General features: G+C 53.3%; 1 protein-coding gene across 2 annotated transcripts in view; it reads left to right on the top strand.

The window, feature by feature from the left end:
* Window positions 1–14,920, top strand: part of H6PD (hexose-6-phosphate dehydrogenase/glucose 1-dehydrogenase) — a 40,806-nt gene that overhangs the window by 15,237 nt on the left and 10,649 nt on the right. For both annotated transcript variants that reach the window (XM_069545768.1, XM_069545767.1), the window contains exon 3: window positions 1,323–1,440. In XM_069545768.1, coding sequence (XP_069401869.1) covers window positions 1,323–1,440 — 118 coding nt within the window. The remainder of the gene's footprint in view (window positions 1–1,322; window positions 1,441–14,920) is intronic.

Below are 14,920 nucleotides of genomic sequence, written 5' to 3'. Positions count from 1 at the left end.
AGGACTGCTTGGCCCTTGTCCGTGCGTCCTGTTCTTTTGTGTATCATGGCTTCTGTTTCCTAGCCTGGCCCCGTGTTCTGTCCCGAGGGGGCTCTGAGACTCTCGTGTCTGGGCCTGGCTTTTGGGTGGGCATGCTCTGAGAATTAGAATTAACCACGTTACTCCGCACCTATCTGCCTTTTCTCAACACCTTTTCCTTTCCAGGTTCTGTTTTGAGCCAGAAGCCTGGTAACGAGATCTTAAAACAGGATAGGGACTCTTTGAGTCCTTGCTTCTCATCCAGGCCCTGTGGCGAAGGGGCTGGCCTCCTGGGTGAGGCTGGTCAGCTCGCCAGTTCAATCTGAACAGACCCTCAGGGCCCCTCAGGACACCTCTTCCTGGAAACCAGAGCAGAAGACACACAAGCACGTGTGTTCTCTGGCCCTGACCAGGCCACGGGCCCAGGGCCACATGGGGGGCACCACGGAGTCATCTGGGGTGGAGGCATCGCCCTGTGTCCAGCTCTCTTTGGAGCTGCAGTGTTCCAAAGATAAGCCCTTAGACCAGTGCCTGTCCTTTTCACTTGTTTAGGGGAAAATTAGGAAAAAAAATACTGGATGGTATTCAATTTGAAACTTTTCTTGCTCCATTTTTAGTGTTAAAACACCTTTCTTTTATTAAAAATGGATGGTAACAGATCAGTTCAGTTCAGTCTCTCAGTTGTGTCTCACTCTTTTAGACCCCGTGGAAGCACACCAGGCTCTTTTCGACCCCAGGGAAGCACACCAGGCTTCCCTGTCCTTCACTATCTGCTGGAGTTTGTTCAGACTCATGTCTGTTGAGTTGGTGATGCCATCCAACCATCTCATCCTCTGTCATCCCCTTCTCCTCTTGCCTTCTATCTTTCCCAGCATCAGGGTCTTTTCCAGTGAGTCAGTTCTTCCCATCAGGTGGCCAAAGTATTGGAGTTTCAGCTTCAGCATCAGTCATTCCAATGAATATTCAGGACTGAATTCCTTTAAGATCGACTAATTGGATCTCCTTGCAGTCCAAGGGACTCTCAAGAGTCTTCTCCAGCACCACAGTTCAGAAGCATCAATAGAAGGTGGAGAATCTTAAATGTTTTCTTTCTTGGCAAAGAGAAAAAAAGGCTGCTAACCCTGTGGAGGTCACTGAGAGGTTCTCGAGTCCTTACTGGGCTGTGAAGGCCTGGCATCCGGGGACTGTTGCTCCTGAGAGTGTCTCCTCTGAGCGAGATAGAGGTTGCAGGCCCTTTCGTGGGGTCAGGATTCCCTGTTGGTCCCAGGAGAAACCCACAGCTCCGCAGTCTTCCTCCCTGGCAGGTAGTGGCCCAGATCCTGCCTTTCCGAGACCAGAACCGTGCGGCCCTGGATGGCCTCTGGAACCGGCACCACGTGGAGCGGGTGGAGATCGTCATGAAGGAGACATTGGACGCGGAAGGTACGTGAATGGTCCCCGCCCTGCATCAGTGGTTTGGCATCGGCCCACAGGGCTGCAGGGTCTGCCTGCCCCCCGTGCCGGTGCCAGTGCTGCGTGCGTGCGTGCATCCAACTCTTTCGAGATCCCATGGACTGTAGCCGGCCAGGCTCCTCTGTTCATCAGATTTTCCAGGCAAGAGTGCTGGAGTGGGTTGCCATTTTCCCCTCCAGTGCTTGCTTAGAAGATTTTGCTGGTGTGCAGTCTCCTTTCAGAGCCTGTGTGTGCCCAGTTCTGGGCCATGCTATACCCCAGGGTGCCCGCAGGCAAGCCCCAGATGGTGACAGCTGCCCCTAAGGGAGCATGTAGTTGGGTTATGTAGACTTGGCCCAGGCACTGAAAACGCTGGCTGGCAGTAAACCCTGGGAGGTAAGCTGGCTTCCTTGCTGAGTGTGGTGGAGACCATCAGGCTTCTGCTTACAGCAGCGGCCCCCTCTGCTTTCATCTCCTCTCTTCTCTTTACCTCCGGTCCTTCCCGTTCATTCGTTCTCAGCTCAGTGGTTGCAGTGTTGGGGAGGCCCTGCTGACTGTCCCGACAAGGTCCACTCCTGCTGCACACTCCAAGCGAACACACCTCCCTTTCCTGTCCCTCCATGGCCTCGTCTTATCCCCCCGTCTTTCTGTCTGTCCCGCTGGACTGGAGGCTTCAGGCCACCTCCTCGCTGGCACCTGGCACACACCTGGGACGTGCTGACCAAACACTGCAGGAATCAGCAGTATTGACCTGGTAGTCGGGATACCTGCATGTCAGGCCCGTCTCTTCCCCCCGAGTGGCCTCACTGCGTCCTGTCCCTCATCTGTGTGGCTTGTGTCGACCACAGCAGCTGCGGCCCCTTGAGCCCTGGCTTTCTGTGACTCCTATCACATCTCGTGAGCATTGGCTGTATGTGTTCTGAGCTTTGGTTCTTTTACCCCAATGATAAAAACTAATTCTTACCGTGTCCTGAGGCCCTAGTAGCCAAATGAGAAGGGCGCTATTATTAGCCTCCACCTACGGATGAGGTTTGTTGATGAGCCCAAGGTCACAGCCGGATATGGTGTAGCCAGGTCCCTGTCCAAGCAGTCTGGCTCCGGCCCCGGGCTCTGCACCATTGCAGCCAGCTCATCCCCTAACTGCGTGCTGCAACCCTAGGCCACCATCCCACCCATCGGTGTGGGCCTGGGCAGAAAGGTGGGCCCCAGATCCCTTGGGCCTGGATGGGGCCCAGGAGGTCTGTGTCTCTTTTCTGCTCTGTTCCTCCCCTCGGTGTTCTCCCCTTTCCCCTTTGAAGTGTGTTTAGTGCTACAAGCTCTGGGTGGGTGTGGGGGGGTTTCAGGGATGGGGACCCAGCTGCCTGCTGTCCCTTGATGTCTCATGGGTTCACCTGGGGATATATATCGGGACAGACTCCAGAGTGAATATTGCAGGTGGTGCTGTCAGGGCCAGGTGGGAGGAACAATGGGCTAGGGCACCAGACAGGAGCCAGCCTCCAAGGGCCCTGCCGTCCTAAAGAGGAGCTGGGCTTCTCTGTCTGGAACCTGTGTGAGAAAAGGGTGCCCTCCCCACTGCAGCGGGCCTTCATGGCTCTCCTCAAGCCTTCTGGATTTCCTCTCCTGTCCTCAGCAGGGGCTCAGGCTGTGGGTTTCCACCTGAGACCTGTGTGTGCCTCCTGCCCTAGCAGGAGTGAGGGCTGGGCCATGCCCTGGCTTCATCCGCAGAGAGATGACCTACAGATGACCTGCAGATCTGGTGCCAAGCACCTGGCTGGGGGTGAGTGGGGGCCAGCCCTTCTCTGCCTGGATGTGACACTGGGTCTCCTCCCCTATTTCTGGCAGCTCCTTCCCCAGTCCTACACTGTGATGTCTGGAGTCACCAGTTGGTGGTGTTGCTTCATATTTCCTCCACCCTGCCACATCATTCTTCTTGGTGGTGGTTGTTCAGTCACTAAGTCCTGTCCGACTCTTTGACCCCGTGGACTGCAGGACACCAGGCTTCTCTGTCCTTCACTATCGGCCGGAGTTAGTTCAAACTCATGTCCATTGAGTTGGTGATGCCATCCAACCATCTCATCCTCTGTCATCCCCTTCTCCTCCTGCCTTCAATCTTTCCCAGCATCAGGGTCTTTTCCTATGAGTCATCTCTTTGCATCAGGTGGCCAAAGTGTTTTAACCATCCTTCTTGATATTTGATGTCATTTGTAGAATCTATATGAAGCCAGGAGCTGGGCAAAGACCCTTCCTTGCAAAGGTACCTTTGAATGTCAGAGAAAGGAAAGCAGAAAGGAAGACAGAAAGGTAGGCCGAGGCCTGAGCAGATCTGTTAGCTGTGGCAAACCCATGGCAGGGAGAATCTTGGGTTTGACTGCTAGTATGACGGCTGAGGTTTAGAGCTAGGGCGGCCCGTGGCTCTGCCTTCAGGGCTGCTGTGTGGGACCAAAGCACCGGCCCGGTCGCCTTCAGGGTGTGGGTTCCAAGAGTGGGTCTTATTTTTGCCAGCTCCAGAGTATATGCTGCTTCACTGGGCCCAGAGCAGGGCAGGCCTCGGGGACCCACCAGATGTGCGGGGCTCACAGCCAGGGCGGGGCTGGTTCAGACCGCTCTCCTTGTCCGAGGTGGCACTTGCACAGCAACTGTCCTGGGTGCCGCATCTCCCTGGCCAGGTGTGTGCACTGGCCTAATGGTGTAGGGTGGGATGGCTTCCCGCCTCTGTGCTCATCCCTTCCGCCAGGAGCTGTGGACCTGGGTTCTCAGGAACAGCCAGAACTGGGGGTTCTCTTCCCTTTGCCTCTATCCGTTTCTCCTTCTCCTTCCCTCTCCTTCTGTCTTGTCTCTCTCTCCTGGGCCTAGGGGACCCAGAAGGACAAGCGGTGTCTGCATCCCCAGGGAGGGGCCTTGTGCGTCCCCAGCATTGATCCTCTCTCTCCCCTCCCAATCTGCTTCAGGGCCCTGCTGGACTCAAGCTCAGGCTAGAGAGAGAGGACAGGAGCTGGGGACCCTGCAGTCACCCCCCATGGCCAGTAACCCTCTGCCCAGCAGACCATGGCCATGGCTGTGCCTCCCCCTGGGGTTGGGGGTGGGAAGCCGCAGGGGGAAAGACTGCCTGCGCTGCCGGAGGTCACAGCGTCTTGCTGTCCTGTGAGCTTAGCCGGCGAGGTGCTGCAGTGAGGCTGAGTGCGGCCAGCAAGCATCCAGGCAGGAGTCCCAGCCCCGGGGTCTGACCGTTAAGCAGAAGGCCAGAGTGTGGGGGCCTTCTCCCCTCCCCTGCCCCCCTCACTCCCTCCTGTGCCAGGAAGCCCTGGAGGGACCCTGCTCCTGACTGTGCTGGAAGGGAGGGGGCTAACGGGCCAGGCCTTGTCCCAGAGGGACCCTGCTCCTAGACTGTGGCCTAAGTGCTGGAAGGGAGGGGGCTACGGGCCAGGCCTGGTCCCAGACAGACCCTGAGTGGGGGCTTCTGAGCAGCACGGGGGTTTGGATGCCTCCTCCACCCCCCGCCCCACCCCAACCCATCCCCTGGCTCCCTCTTTCCATGCCTCCCTCCCTGCTGTGAGGTTTTTTCTCCTCTCCTGCCGCAGCCTCTGGCCCAGAGGAGTTCTCTGCAGTCGAGGCTGCTGCAGAGACAGGAGCGGGGAATAAAGGAGGTGGGGGGAGGGGAGCGGTCCTTCTGCAGCCCCAGGTCCCTCTCACCCTTGTCTGGGCCACCCCTCTTGGAAGTCCCATCCTGAGAGTCACAGAAGCCCTGGCCAACCACTCCCTTGGGGGGGTCTCCCAAAGCAGCCCTCTGGGCCATCCAGGGAGTGACCTTGTCTGGGCCACTAGCCCGTGTGTGGAGGTGACCCCCACCCGCCCTCATCACGGCCATGGGGATGGGCTCTGCTGGAAGGGGGGCTGTCCTCATGGACTGAGGTTCAGCTGTCAGGCTGAGCTGCCGTCCCCCCACCTAGAAGTGCAGGGAGGGGGTCCCAGGTCTGTGGCACCCCAGAACCCAGGCTCTTAACCACTATGCCCTCAGCTTCAGTCTGTCCAAGCCCTCAGCAGTTGGCCTTCCTGTCGGGAGGTGTCCCAGGTGTCTCTCTCCCACCCCGGTTCCCCTCTGGCTGGAAGGCTCTCCTTTTTTTTGGCAAGAGGAAGGAGGGAGCTTTCCTAAGGACTGTGTGGCTGTCCCTGCTTTGGGGGCTCCCTGTTCTGACATTGGTCACCCTGAGGGTTGGAGTGACCGTACCATATGCCTCGCTGAGGCAGCCAGCATCTCCAGGTACATGGCAGCTGTCCTGTCTCCTGGCCTGGTGTCTGGGGGGACGGTGAAAGGGGGTGCTGGCAGCTTGCTCAGCAGGGCCGGCGCCCCACCCGGCGTCCGCAAGGTGAGCCCAGAGCTGCTGCTGGGCCTCCAGCCCGTGGGCCCGCTCTGTCCTCGGCCCTCTCCCCTTTTTTATTCTTAGCAGTCCCAGAACCTATTGGTAGAGATGGCAGCCAGCTTTTCATTTTGTTTTTGCTTTGCTGGGAAAGTCCAAATCTCCCACTGAGGGGAGGCAACCGGGAGGGGGTTCTGGCCTAAGATCTGAAGGCTGCATGTTGGGCAGCCTCTGCATAGTGATGGCCACCCCTGTTGCCTCTCCCTTGGGACTGTTTTAAGGATTAGGTCAGATAATGCGCATGGAAACGCTCTACAAATGGAGACTGCTGTTCTCCTTCCAAGTGGGCTGGGAGGGGAAGCAGCAGCGTGTCCGTCTCTCTGGGCACCGGGTGACTTGTAGGTGACTTTGTTGGGTTATATAAAGACGGTAAGTGATCTCCAATTCTCTCATGTCCATTCTTCACCTAATATTTTCTCTCTCTCACACTTATACATGTACCTAAATTTCCATGTATTGACAGCCTGCATAATGTATCCCTTTCAGTCTCTGTGTGTTTCTGTTCAGTCCTGTTTATATCACAGAATATGAATTGTTCTATTATTAGGCATCTCAGTTGTTTCTACTCTTTGCTGTTTTAAATAGTACTTTGCGAGCTTTTAAGAAAATTAAGGTATTCACATACCGTAAAAGTTACCCTTTTTTAAAGTGTGCTATTCAGTAGTTTTTAGTATATTCACACAGTCACGCAACCATTATCTAATTATAGAACACTTATGAGCGTTCTGCGAAGTGTTTTTTCTTTAAGTGTGCTTCTGAAGTGGAATGACGAGACCAGATGGGTCAACATGACCTTATGGCTGTTTTTACATCTTACTGGACTGAAAATTCGCAACAGCTGCATCCATCATTGGTGACATTCCTACAGCTCTGTCCACATCGGGCCCCCGTCTTCCCTGTTCCTGCTCTTCTGGTGGGTTTGCAGCTGCTCTTCTCAGGGTACCTTGCATGGGGTGCTGCCTGGGAGGCTGTGAAGGCGAACATGACCCAGGAGTAGAGTGATGGGTCTCCCATACCTGCAGTCTTGTGACTCGGATGAGTTCAGTGTTTGAACAGTTTTGGAGCCAAGTTGGTCTTTTCTCCCTGTTGTCCAGTCTGGTTGTGCTTTGTTCCAGAGGTCCCCACCCTCTGGGATCTAATGCCTGATGATCTGAGGTGGAGCTAATGTAATAATAATAGAAATAAAATGCACAATAAATGTAATGTACATTTAATCATCCTGAAACTGTCTTCCCCCACCCCAGGTCCATGGAAAAATTGTCCTCCCTGAAGCTAGTTGGTGGTGCTAGTGGTAAAGGACCCACCTGCCAATGCAGGAGATTTAAGGGAGGGGGTTTGATCCCTGGGTTGGGGAGATCCGTTGGAGGGGGGCACGGCAACCCACTCCAGTATTCTTGCCTGGAAAATCCCAAGGACAGAGGAGCCTGGTGGGCTATAGTCCAGAGGGTCACAAAGAGTCAGACACAGCTGAAGTGACTTGGCACGCACATGCATGCTTTATTCTGTCCTTGTTCATGTATTTTTAAGAATCAATTTTTTTGGTGGCGGTGGGTCTTAATTGCCGTGCTCAGGCTTTCTCTAGTGGTGAGCAGGGTCTGCTCTTGGTTGCGGTGCGTGGACTTGTTGCGGTGGCTTTTCTTGTTGTGGAGCACAGGCTCTAGGGCACGGAAGCTTAGTAGTGGTGGCTCTCAGGCTTAGTTGTTCCTCGGCATGTGGGATCTTAGTTCCCCGACCAGGGATTGGACCCATGTCCCCTGCATTGGCAGGTGGATTCTTATCCACTATACCACCAGGGAAGTCCCCCTTGTTCACATACCGATGGGATTTTACCCTTCAATTTTCAACCTAGGAAAGATACTAGGAGTCGTATGTGTCACTTTCAGGAAAAGTCAGTCCACAATAACTGGTGGTAACCAGAAAAAAATCACCTTGTTGGATGCTGTCAGGAGGACCAGCCCCCACCTGGGCTTTACCACCCTGCCTTTCCCCGATGAGGTGCCAGCCATGGGCCTGATCACTCCATTTTAACTGGAAAGACAGCTCCGCAGGAAAGGATCTAAGTCCCCAAATATGGGCTGTGCTAAACACAGGCTCACTTCCCCTCCCACCCCCAAGCTTGAAATTAAGGAATGAAGGAAGCTCTCTTTTACACAGCGGGTAGTAAACCTATGAATGCCTCCTCTCCAGGAGTGAGAGCGGATAAAAATAGGAAAAGGGCCACTTAGGGATTTGCTGAGCTAATGACTAGTAAGCAGATAACAGGACTCTTTAAGACTCTGCTGTGTTCTCTCCATCAAAAATTCATCTGCTCTCAAAGCTTTAACTGTCCTCTTTACGCTCCTAAATCTACTCCAATTCATTGATTCCAAGATACACATTTTTACATATTCGAGCCTCTCTGAAGTTGGGTCTACCATGGATGGGGTGATAGAATTGAATTGGCAGCCAGTTTCCATCTTGTTTCAGTCGCTTAGTTGTGTCCGACTCTTTGTGACCCCATGGATTGTAAACTGCCAGGTTCCTCTCTGTCCATGGGATTTCCCAGGGAAGAATACTGGAGTGGGTTGCCATTTCCTTCTCCAGGGGATCACTTGACTCAGGGATAGAACCCTTGTCTCCTGCATTGGCAGGCGGATTCTTTACCATTGAGCCACCTGGGAAGCTAAAATGTGAACTCCCTCAAGCCAGATCTTAGTTTCTGTCTCATTTTTGATTTGATGGAATTTAGTCTATCTCCAGCATTCATTGCCTTTCCAAGCCCTGGTCTTATATATATAATCTCTAGTTGCCTCTGAGATACTAATATTTTCACTGTGTATATCACCATGTCAGACCCAGCAGATTTGGAACTTAAATCATCACTGCATTGTTCTCATGAAATACTGTCTGCTTTTTCTAATTTTTTTTGGCCGTGGTGGGTCTTCGTTGCTAGTTGCAGTGAGCAGGGGCTTTTCCTCATTGCAGTGTGTAGGCTTCTCACTGCAGTGGCTTCCCTTTGCAGAGCACAGGCTCTAAGAGCGAGCAGGCTTCGGGAGTTTCAGGGTGTGGGCTCTGTAGTTGAGACTCGAGGGCTGCAGAGGGCAGGCTCAGTAGTTGTGGCACACGGACTTAGTTGCTCCACAGCATGTGGGATCTTCCTGGACCAGGGATCAAACCTGTGTCACCTGGTGAATTCCTAACCACTGGGCCACCAGGAAAGCCCTCTAACTTCTTCATTTTCAAATAGTGGCTGTTCTCTGGGTTGTCAGTTGTCTCTGACAGACCTTCTCTTGCAGCCCCTGTGATAATAAAAATGCTAGCCAGTGTGTATCAGTGCTTTCTGCATGCCAGGTATTGCTCCACGCCCCATGTACATGTTAGCTCATTGATGTTCACAGCAGCCCCACAGAGCAGGCACTGTGGCCAGTCCTCTTTTATATGTGATGTGGAATCACTTGCCTGAGGTCACAGGGCTAAAAGAAGGCACAGCAGGTCCTTGAACCCACGCAGCCTGGTTGCAGAGACTGCAGACCATAATCCTGCACGGCCTTTCATGGATCCAGCCAGTCATCATGCAGTTTTCCCTCATCCACTCAGTGTCCTTATGCTTCACTGTTTGCTGTAGCCCTTGTTACTTCCTTCAGTTGCAGCCAAAGCTGTTCATTGATTTCATTCCCACCTGTCCCCTCTCTGTTCATTTTGCAAATCGTAGGTGGCTTAATCTTCTCACAGCACCTCTCTCAGGGTTCCACCTCCCTACTCTAATAAAAAAAGAGTTTTATTGAGAGATAATTCACATATCAATTTGTTGTTGTCTAGCCTCTGAGTTGTGTTGTGTCTGACTCCTTGCAACTCCATGGACAGTAGTTTACCAGGCTCCGCTGTCCATGGGATTCTCCAGGCAAGAATACTGGAGTGGGTAGCCGTTTCCATCTCAGGGGATCTTCCCAACTCAGGGATCAAACCCAGGTCTCTTGTGCTGGCAGGTGGATTCTCTACTGCTGAGCCCCCATCATATAATTCACTTACTTAAGTATAGAGTTCAACGGGCTTTGGTATATTCACAGAGCTGTGCATCCATCACTACAATCAATTGCAGAACATTTTCATCAAAAGAAGCTCTGTATTCCCCCCTACTCTGATTAGCTGCCACCCTCTGATTATGCCCCTCATCCTTCCAGCCCTGGAAACCATGAACTTACTCCCCATCTCTGTGGCTTTGTCTGTTCCAGACATTTCATGTAAATAGGATGTACAGTCTGTGACTTTCTGGGTCTGGCTTCTCTCACTGAGCAGAATGTTCTCAAGGTTCATCCACACTGTATAGCCTGTGTCGGTGCTTCATTTCTTTTTTTTATTAATTATTTTTAATGGGAGGATAATTGCTTTACAATATTGTGTTCATTTCTGCCACAGATCAACATGAATCAGTCACAAGTATACATATGTCCCCTCCCCCTGCCACCCCATGCCACCCCTCTAGGTCATCACAGAGCACCAGGTTGAACTCCTTCTGTTATACAGCAAATTCCCACTGGCTGTCTTTTTTACACAGGGTGATGTCTATGTTTCAGTGCTACCCGCTTCATTTCTTTTTATTGCCAGATAACATTCTGCTGTGTGGATGGATTCACCACATTTTATTTATCCACTTATCAGTTAGTGGACATTTGAGCTCTTTCTCCTTTTTGGCTGTCATGAATAAGGCCGCTGTGAACATTCGTGTACGAGTTTTTGTGTGGACATACGTTTTCTTTTCTCTCGGGTGTCCACCTAGGATTGGAGCTGCTGGATCGTGTAGTAACTCTGCTTAACTGGTGAGGTCGAGGACGTTTAATAGCTCCTCAAGCCCCTCAATCTCCTTTCCAAAGCCCTTTCCATCTGTTCTCGATCTCTGCTCTTCCGAATCACAGACTGGCTGCTTCTGCCAGACTAGCCAGGCTCACCCCCATCCATCATCTGACCTGTGTGTCGGGGCCTCTGCCCTCTGGCTTACGCTTCTCACTCCAACCAGGACATGCCTCAGGGGCAGAGTCGGCCCCCCACATACAGTTCTTTGAGACACACAGCAATTTAAAAAATCTGAAATATTTGTACACTTGAGATTGTACTTAATGATCCAGTTTTTCATGTCCTCTGTATAAATGACAAGGTTCGGTCACAGTGGGCCCACATACCTGTGAGGCACTCCCGGCCTGACTGCAGCCAAGGGACACGGCCCTCCTTGTCCTCCTCACACCTTTCCTGGCCCATGAGGTGCTGAGCCCCTAACCCCTTGTGTCAACCCCCCGCACCCAACCAAAAAGCCCAGCTTAGTTTCCTGCTTCAGCCACCAGCCTCCACTTCTGAAAGCCACCAAGAGCCCGTGCTGCTCAGCCCCATGCCAGGCGGCCTGTTCTGCCGTGCGGCTGTTTGGGTGGGAAGTTACAGGGAGCCAGGGAGGTGGTGAGAATGGCAAGCTCTGGGACCTGCTTTGTTGCTGTTTAGTTGCTAAGTTGTTTCCGACTCTTTGCAACTCCATTGACGTAGCCCACCAGGCTCCTCTGTCCATGGGATTTCCCAGGCAAGAATATTGGAGTGGGTTGCCATTTCCTTCTACAGGGGCTCTTCCTGATCCAGGGATCCAACCTGTGTCTCCTGCATCTCCTGCATTGCAGATGGATTCTTCATCGCTGAGCCACCAGGGAAGCCCCTGGGGCCAGCTGCCTAGGTTCAAATTTCAGCTGTGCGACCTTGGGCAAGTTGCTTGACTTCTCTGAACCTCAATTTCCTTACATTGTATTTATTTTTATATGTTGAAATATGTATTTGTTTATTTGGCTGTGCCAGGTCTTCATTGTGGCAGGATCTTTAGTTGAGGCATGTGAACTCTTAGTTGTGGATCTAGTTCCCCAACCAGGGATCAAACCCCTGCCCCATGCATTGGAGTGTAGAGTCTTAGCCACTAGACCACCAGGGAAGTTCCTTTTTACATTTTAAAATGAGGGTAGTAACAGGACCTCTGTACATGTTGTTACTGTGAGGGGTAAATGGACTGATACACATCCGCCATTATTGCTATCCTTTTATCTTTTTCTTGATGTCTTCTCAGTGATATTGTGAGGACTTTGGAGACCAGACCCCCATGGGGCTGGGAGCTGAGCCTTGGTTTCCCAGCTGTGGGTACCTGGGGTAGTTTGGCTGCAACAGCCGGGCTGGTTGTCCTGTGTGTCCCAGGTTCTGCGTCCTTGACCAGAGCTGCAAACTCACGCTCCACTCCCGAGGACCAGACACCTTCCCAGGAGCCGACTGTGGGCCCCACTTCCTGCCCTGTGACACTGGCCCCACTGCCACGCCTGGCCTGTAGGGCTGAACTGGGGCCAGGTGGTCCCTGCTCACTGTCCAGCTGGCCCGAGCCTGGCCAGGGCAGGTGGGCCAGGCAGGTCTGAACCAGGGGCCATTTCTTTGTGTTGGTTTGAATTAAGTATTGATCAGATAAAAAAAAGAATGATTACACAATCCCAGGTGGCACTAGTGGTGAAGAACCCACTTGCCAACACAGGAGATGCAAGAGACCTGGGTTTGATCCCTGGGTCGGGAAGATCCCCTGGAGGAGGGCATGGCAACCCACTCCAGTATTCTTGCCTCGAGATTCCCATGGACAGAGGAGCCTGGCGGGCTACAGTCCATGGAATCACAGAGTCAGACATGACTGAGCAGGCACACGGACACACACACACAATCTAGGTAACATACAGAACTGATATAACAGATACCAGTGAACTTGCCAATCTTGGGTCCCTCCGCTAGTCCTGTCCCAGTTCCTCTTCTCTACATTCCAGGCTTTAGGTGGACTTTCCCCTTGCTTCTTTATCGTTTCTGTGTGGATCCAGTTGCTGAAAACATGCTGTCTAATTTGGAAGAGTCATCATGCTATGTGTGTGTGTGTGTGTGTTGAGTCTTTTCTGTCTCTTGAACCTGCATGCAGGATAATCTGCATGGATCTGTCTTCTAATAACTGACTCTTTTTTACCGCCGACCTTTCGTAATCCATAAAACCTGTCTATGGAATTTCTTATTTCCTCCTGTATTTTTCATTGATTTGACATTCTGTTTATCCTGGTCATATTATATTTTCAAAGCAGTTTACATATTTATATCACATCGTCAGCTTTATTTCTCTGAACATGGAACCTCCGAGGTGGGTCCCTGGTGGCGTGTGTGTTCAGCTTCCCAGCTGCACAGTGTTCTGCGGAGTGACTGCTGCGCCGTATCTGATGCTTGAGATGCTGCAGGGAGCAGGCAGATGCAGTCCTAGCCTGATGGAGCATCAGGGTGGCAGGAAGAGCGAAGAACAGGCAGCACCAAGTTAGTCAGGGGAAGCAGCCAAAGACAGGGCCCTCCAGGAGGGCAGGCTGAGAGCTTGGTAGAACCTTCCGGAAGCTGAGACCTGAAAGACGAGCAGAAGCTGCTGGGCGACAGAGCTGATCCCAGGTTATAGGCGACGCACGCAAACCTCCGATAAGCAGCTGCTCTTCTGGTGGTGATGTCACCTTTTTCTGTACGTAAGGCTGTGGATTGGTCCGAGTCTTGGCAAGTCAGAAGAATATGAGCCGTGCCATGTGAGGGGTTGTGGCATTTGACCACTGGCTTGTATGTATTTGAGTCACTGATAGTCAGGTGGTTCTGAGCCCTGGAGGAGGAAGTGTGACGTGTGTGGTTGACCAGCTCCTGACTGCTCACCCCAGCCCCGGGCCTCTGACTTCTTCCTCTCAGGTAGACAGGGATGGTGGTGGATCCGCCGTGCCAGACCCTGTGGGTGTAACAGGAGGGGTGCCTGGCGTCTCCACGCTGTGCCAGGCGCCGTGAGCATTGATGTCAGTGCCAAGCTCTGTGGTTGCTGTTCTTCCTATGTGTCACCTTCTTTTACCTTCTCGGTAACCCCATCCACTGGCCACCTGCCATTTCCACCTGTATGTTTTAGGCTTAAATACACCTGGTTTCCCCTCCATCAACCCCTTCCTCTACCCGGTCCCCTCATCTCAGATAATGTCACCATGCCCGTTTTCTGCTCAGGCCTGAGCAGACACCTTCCCAGGAGCCAACTCCCCCTCCACCACCCCGAGTCCTTGAAGCTGGCTTTGGCTTCACTTTTTCACTAGTGCTCGCCCGCATGGGTCAGCTTGCATGCTAAGTTGCTTCAGTCATGTCCAGCTCTTTGTGACCCCATGGGTCATGGCCCACTAGGCTCCTCTGTCCATGGGATTCTCCAGGCAAGAATACTGGAGTGGGTAGCCATTTCCTTCTCTGGGGGATCTTCCCAACCCAGGGATGGAACCCGCGTCTCTACATCTCCTGCATTGGCAGGCATGTTGTTTACCTCTAGTGATACCTGGGTCAGCAGGTCCAGTCAGTTCTGACTCCAGAAGTGCCATCCGCCCTCTCCAGCTGCTGCACTCCATCACTTTCGTCGAGGTCCCAGCATCACCCCCCACCTCCTGCAGGCCCAAGTATCACCACCCACCCAGGTCCCAGCATCACCACCCACCCAGGTCTCAGCATCACCCCCGCCTAGGTCCCAGTATCACCCCCCCATGTCCCAGCATCACCCCCACCACATCCCAGCATCACCACCCACCCAGGTCCCAGCATCACCCCCCCGAGGTCCCAGCATCACCTCCCTCCAGGTCCCAGTATCACTGCCCCCCCACATCCTAGCATCCCTACTCACCCAGGTCCCAGCATCACCCCCCCTAGGTCCCAGTATCACGCCCCACCATGTCCCAGCATCACCACCCACCCAGGTCTCAGCATCACCCCTGCCTAGGTCCCAGTATCACCCCCCCCCATGTCCCAGCATCACCCCCACCACATCCCAGCATCACCACCCACCCAGGTCCCAGCATCACCCCCCCGAGGTCCCAGCATCACCTCCCTCCAGGTCCCAGTATCACCCCCAAGGTCCCAGTATCACCCCCCCAGGTCCCAATATCACCCCCCCGCCCATGTCCCAGCATCACCACCCACCCAGGTCCCAGCATCACCCCCCTGAGGTCCCAGCATCACCCCCCCAGGTCCCAGTATCACCCCCCCCATGT

The sequence above is a fragment of the Ovis canadensis genome, chromosome 12 (genome assembly GCF_042477335.2).
Source record: "Ovis canadensis isolate MfBH-ARS-UI-01 breed Bighorn chromosome 12, ARS-UI_OviCan_v2, whole genome shotgun sequence".
Classification (NCBI taxonomy): Eukaryota; Metazoa; Chordata; class Mammalia; order Artiodactyla; family Bovidae; genus Ovis; species Ovis canadensis.
Note: the sequence above shows the minus strand (reverse complement) of the source record. Positions and strands in the feature narration are given on the sequence as shown.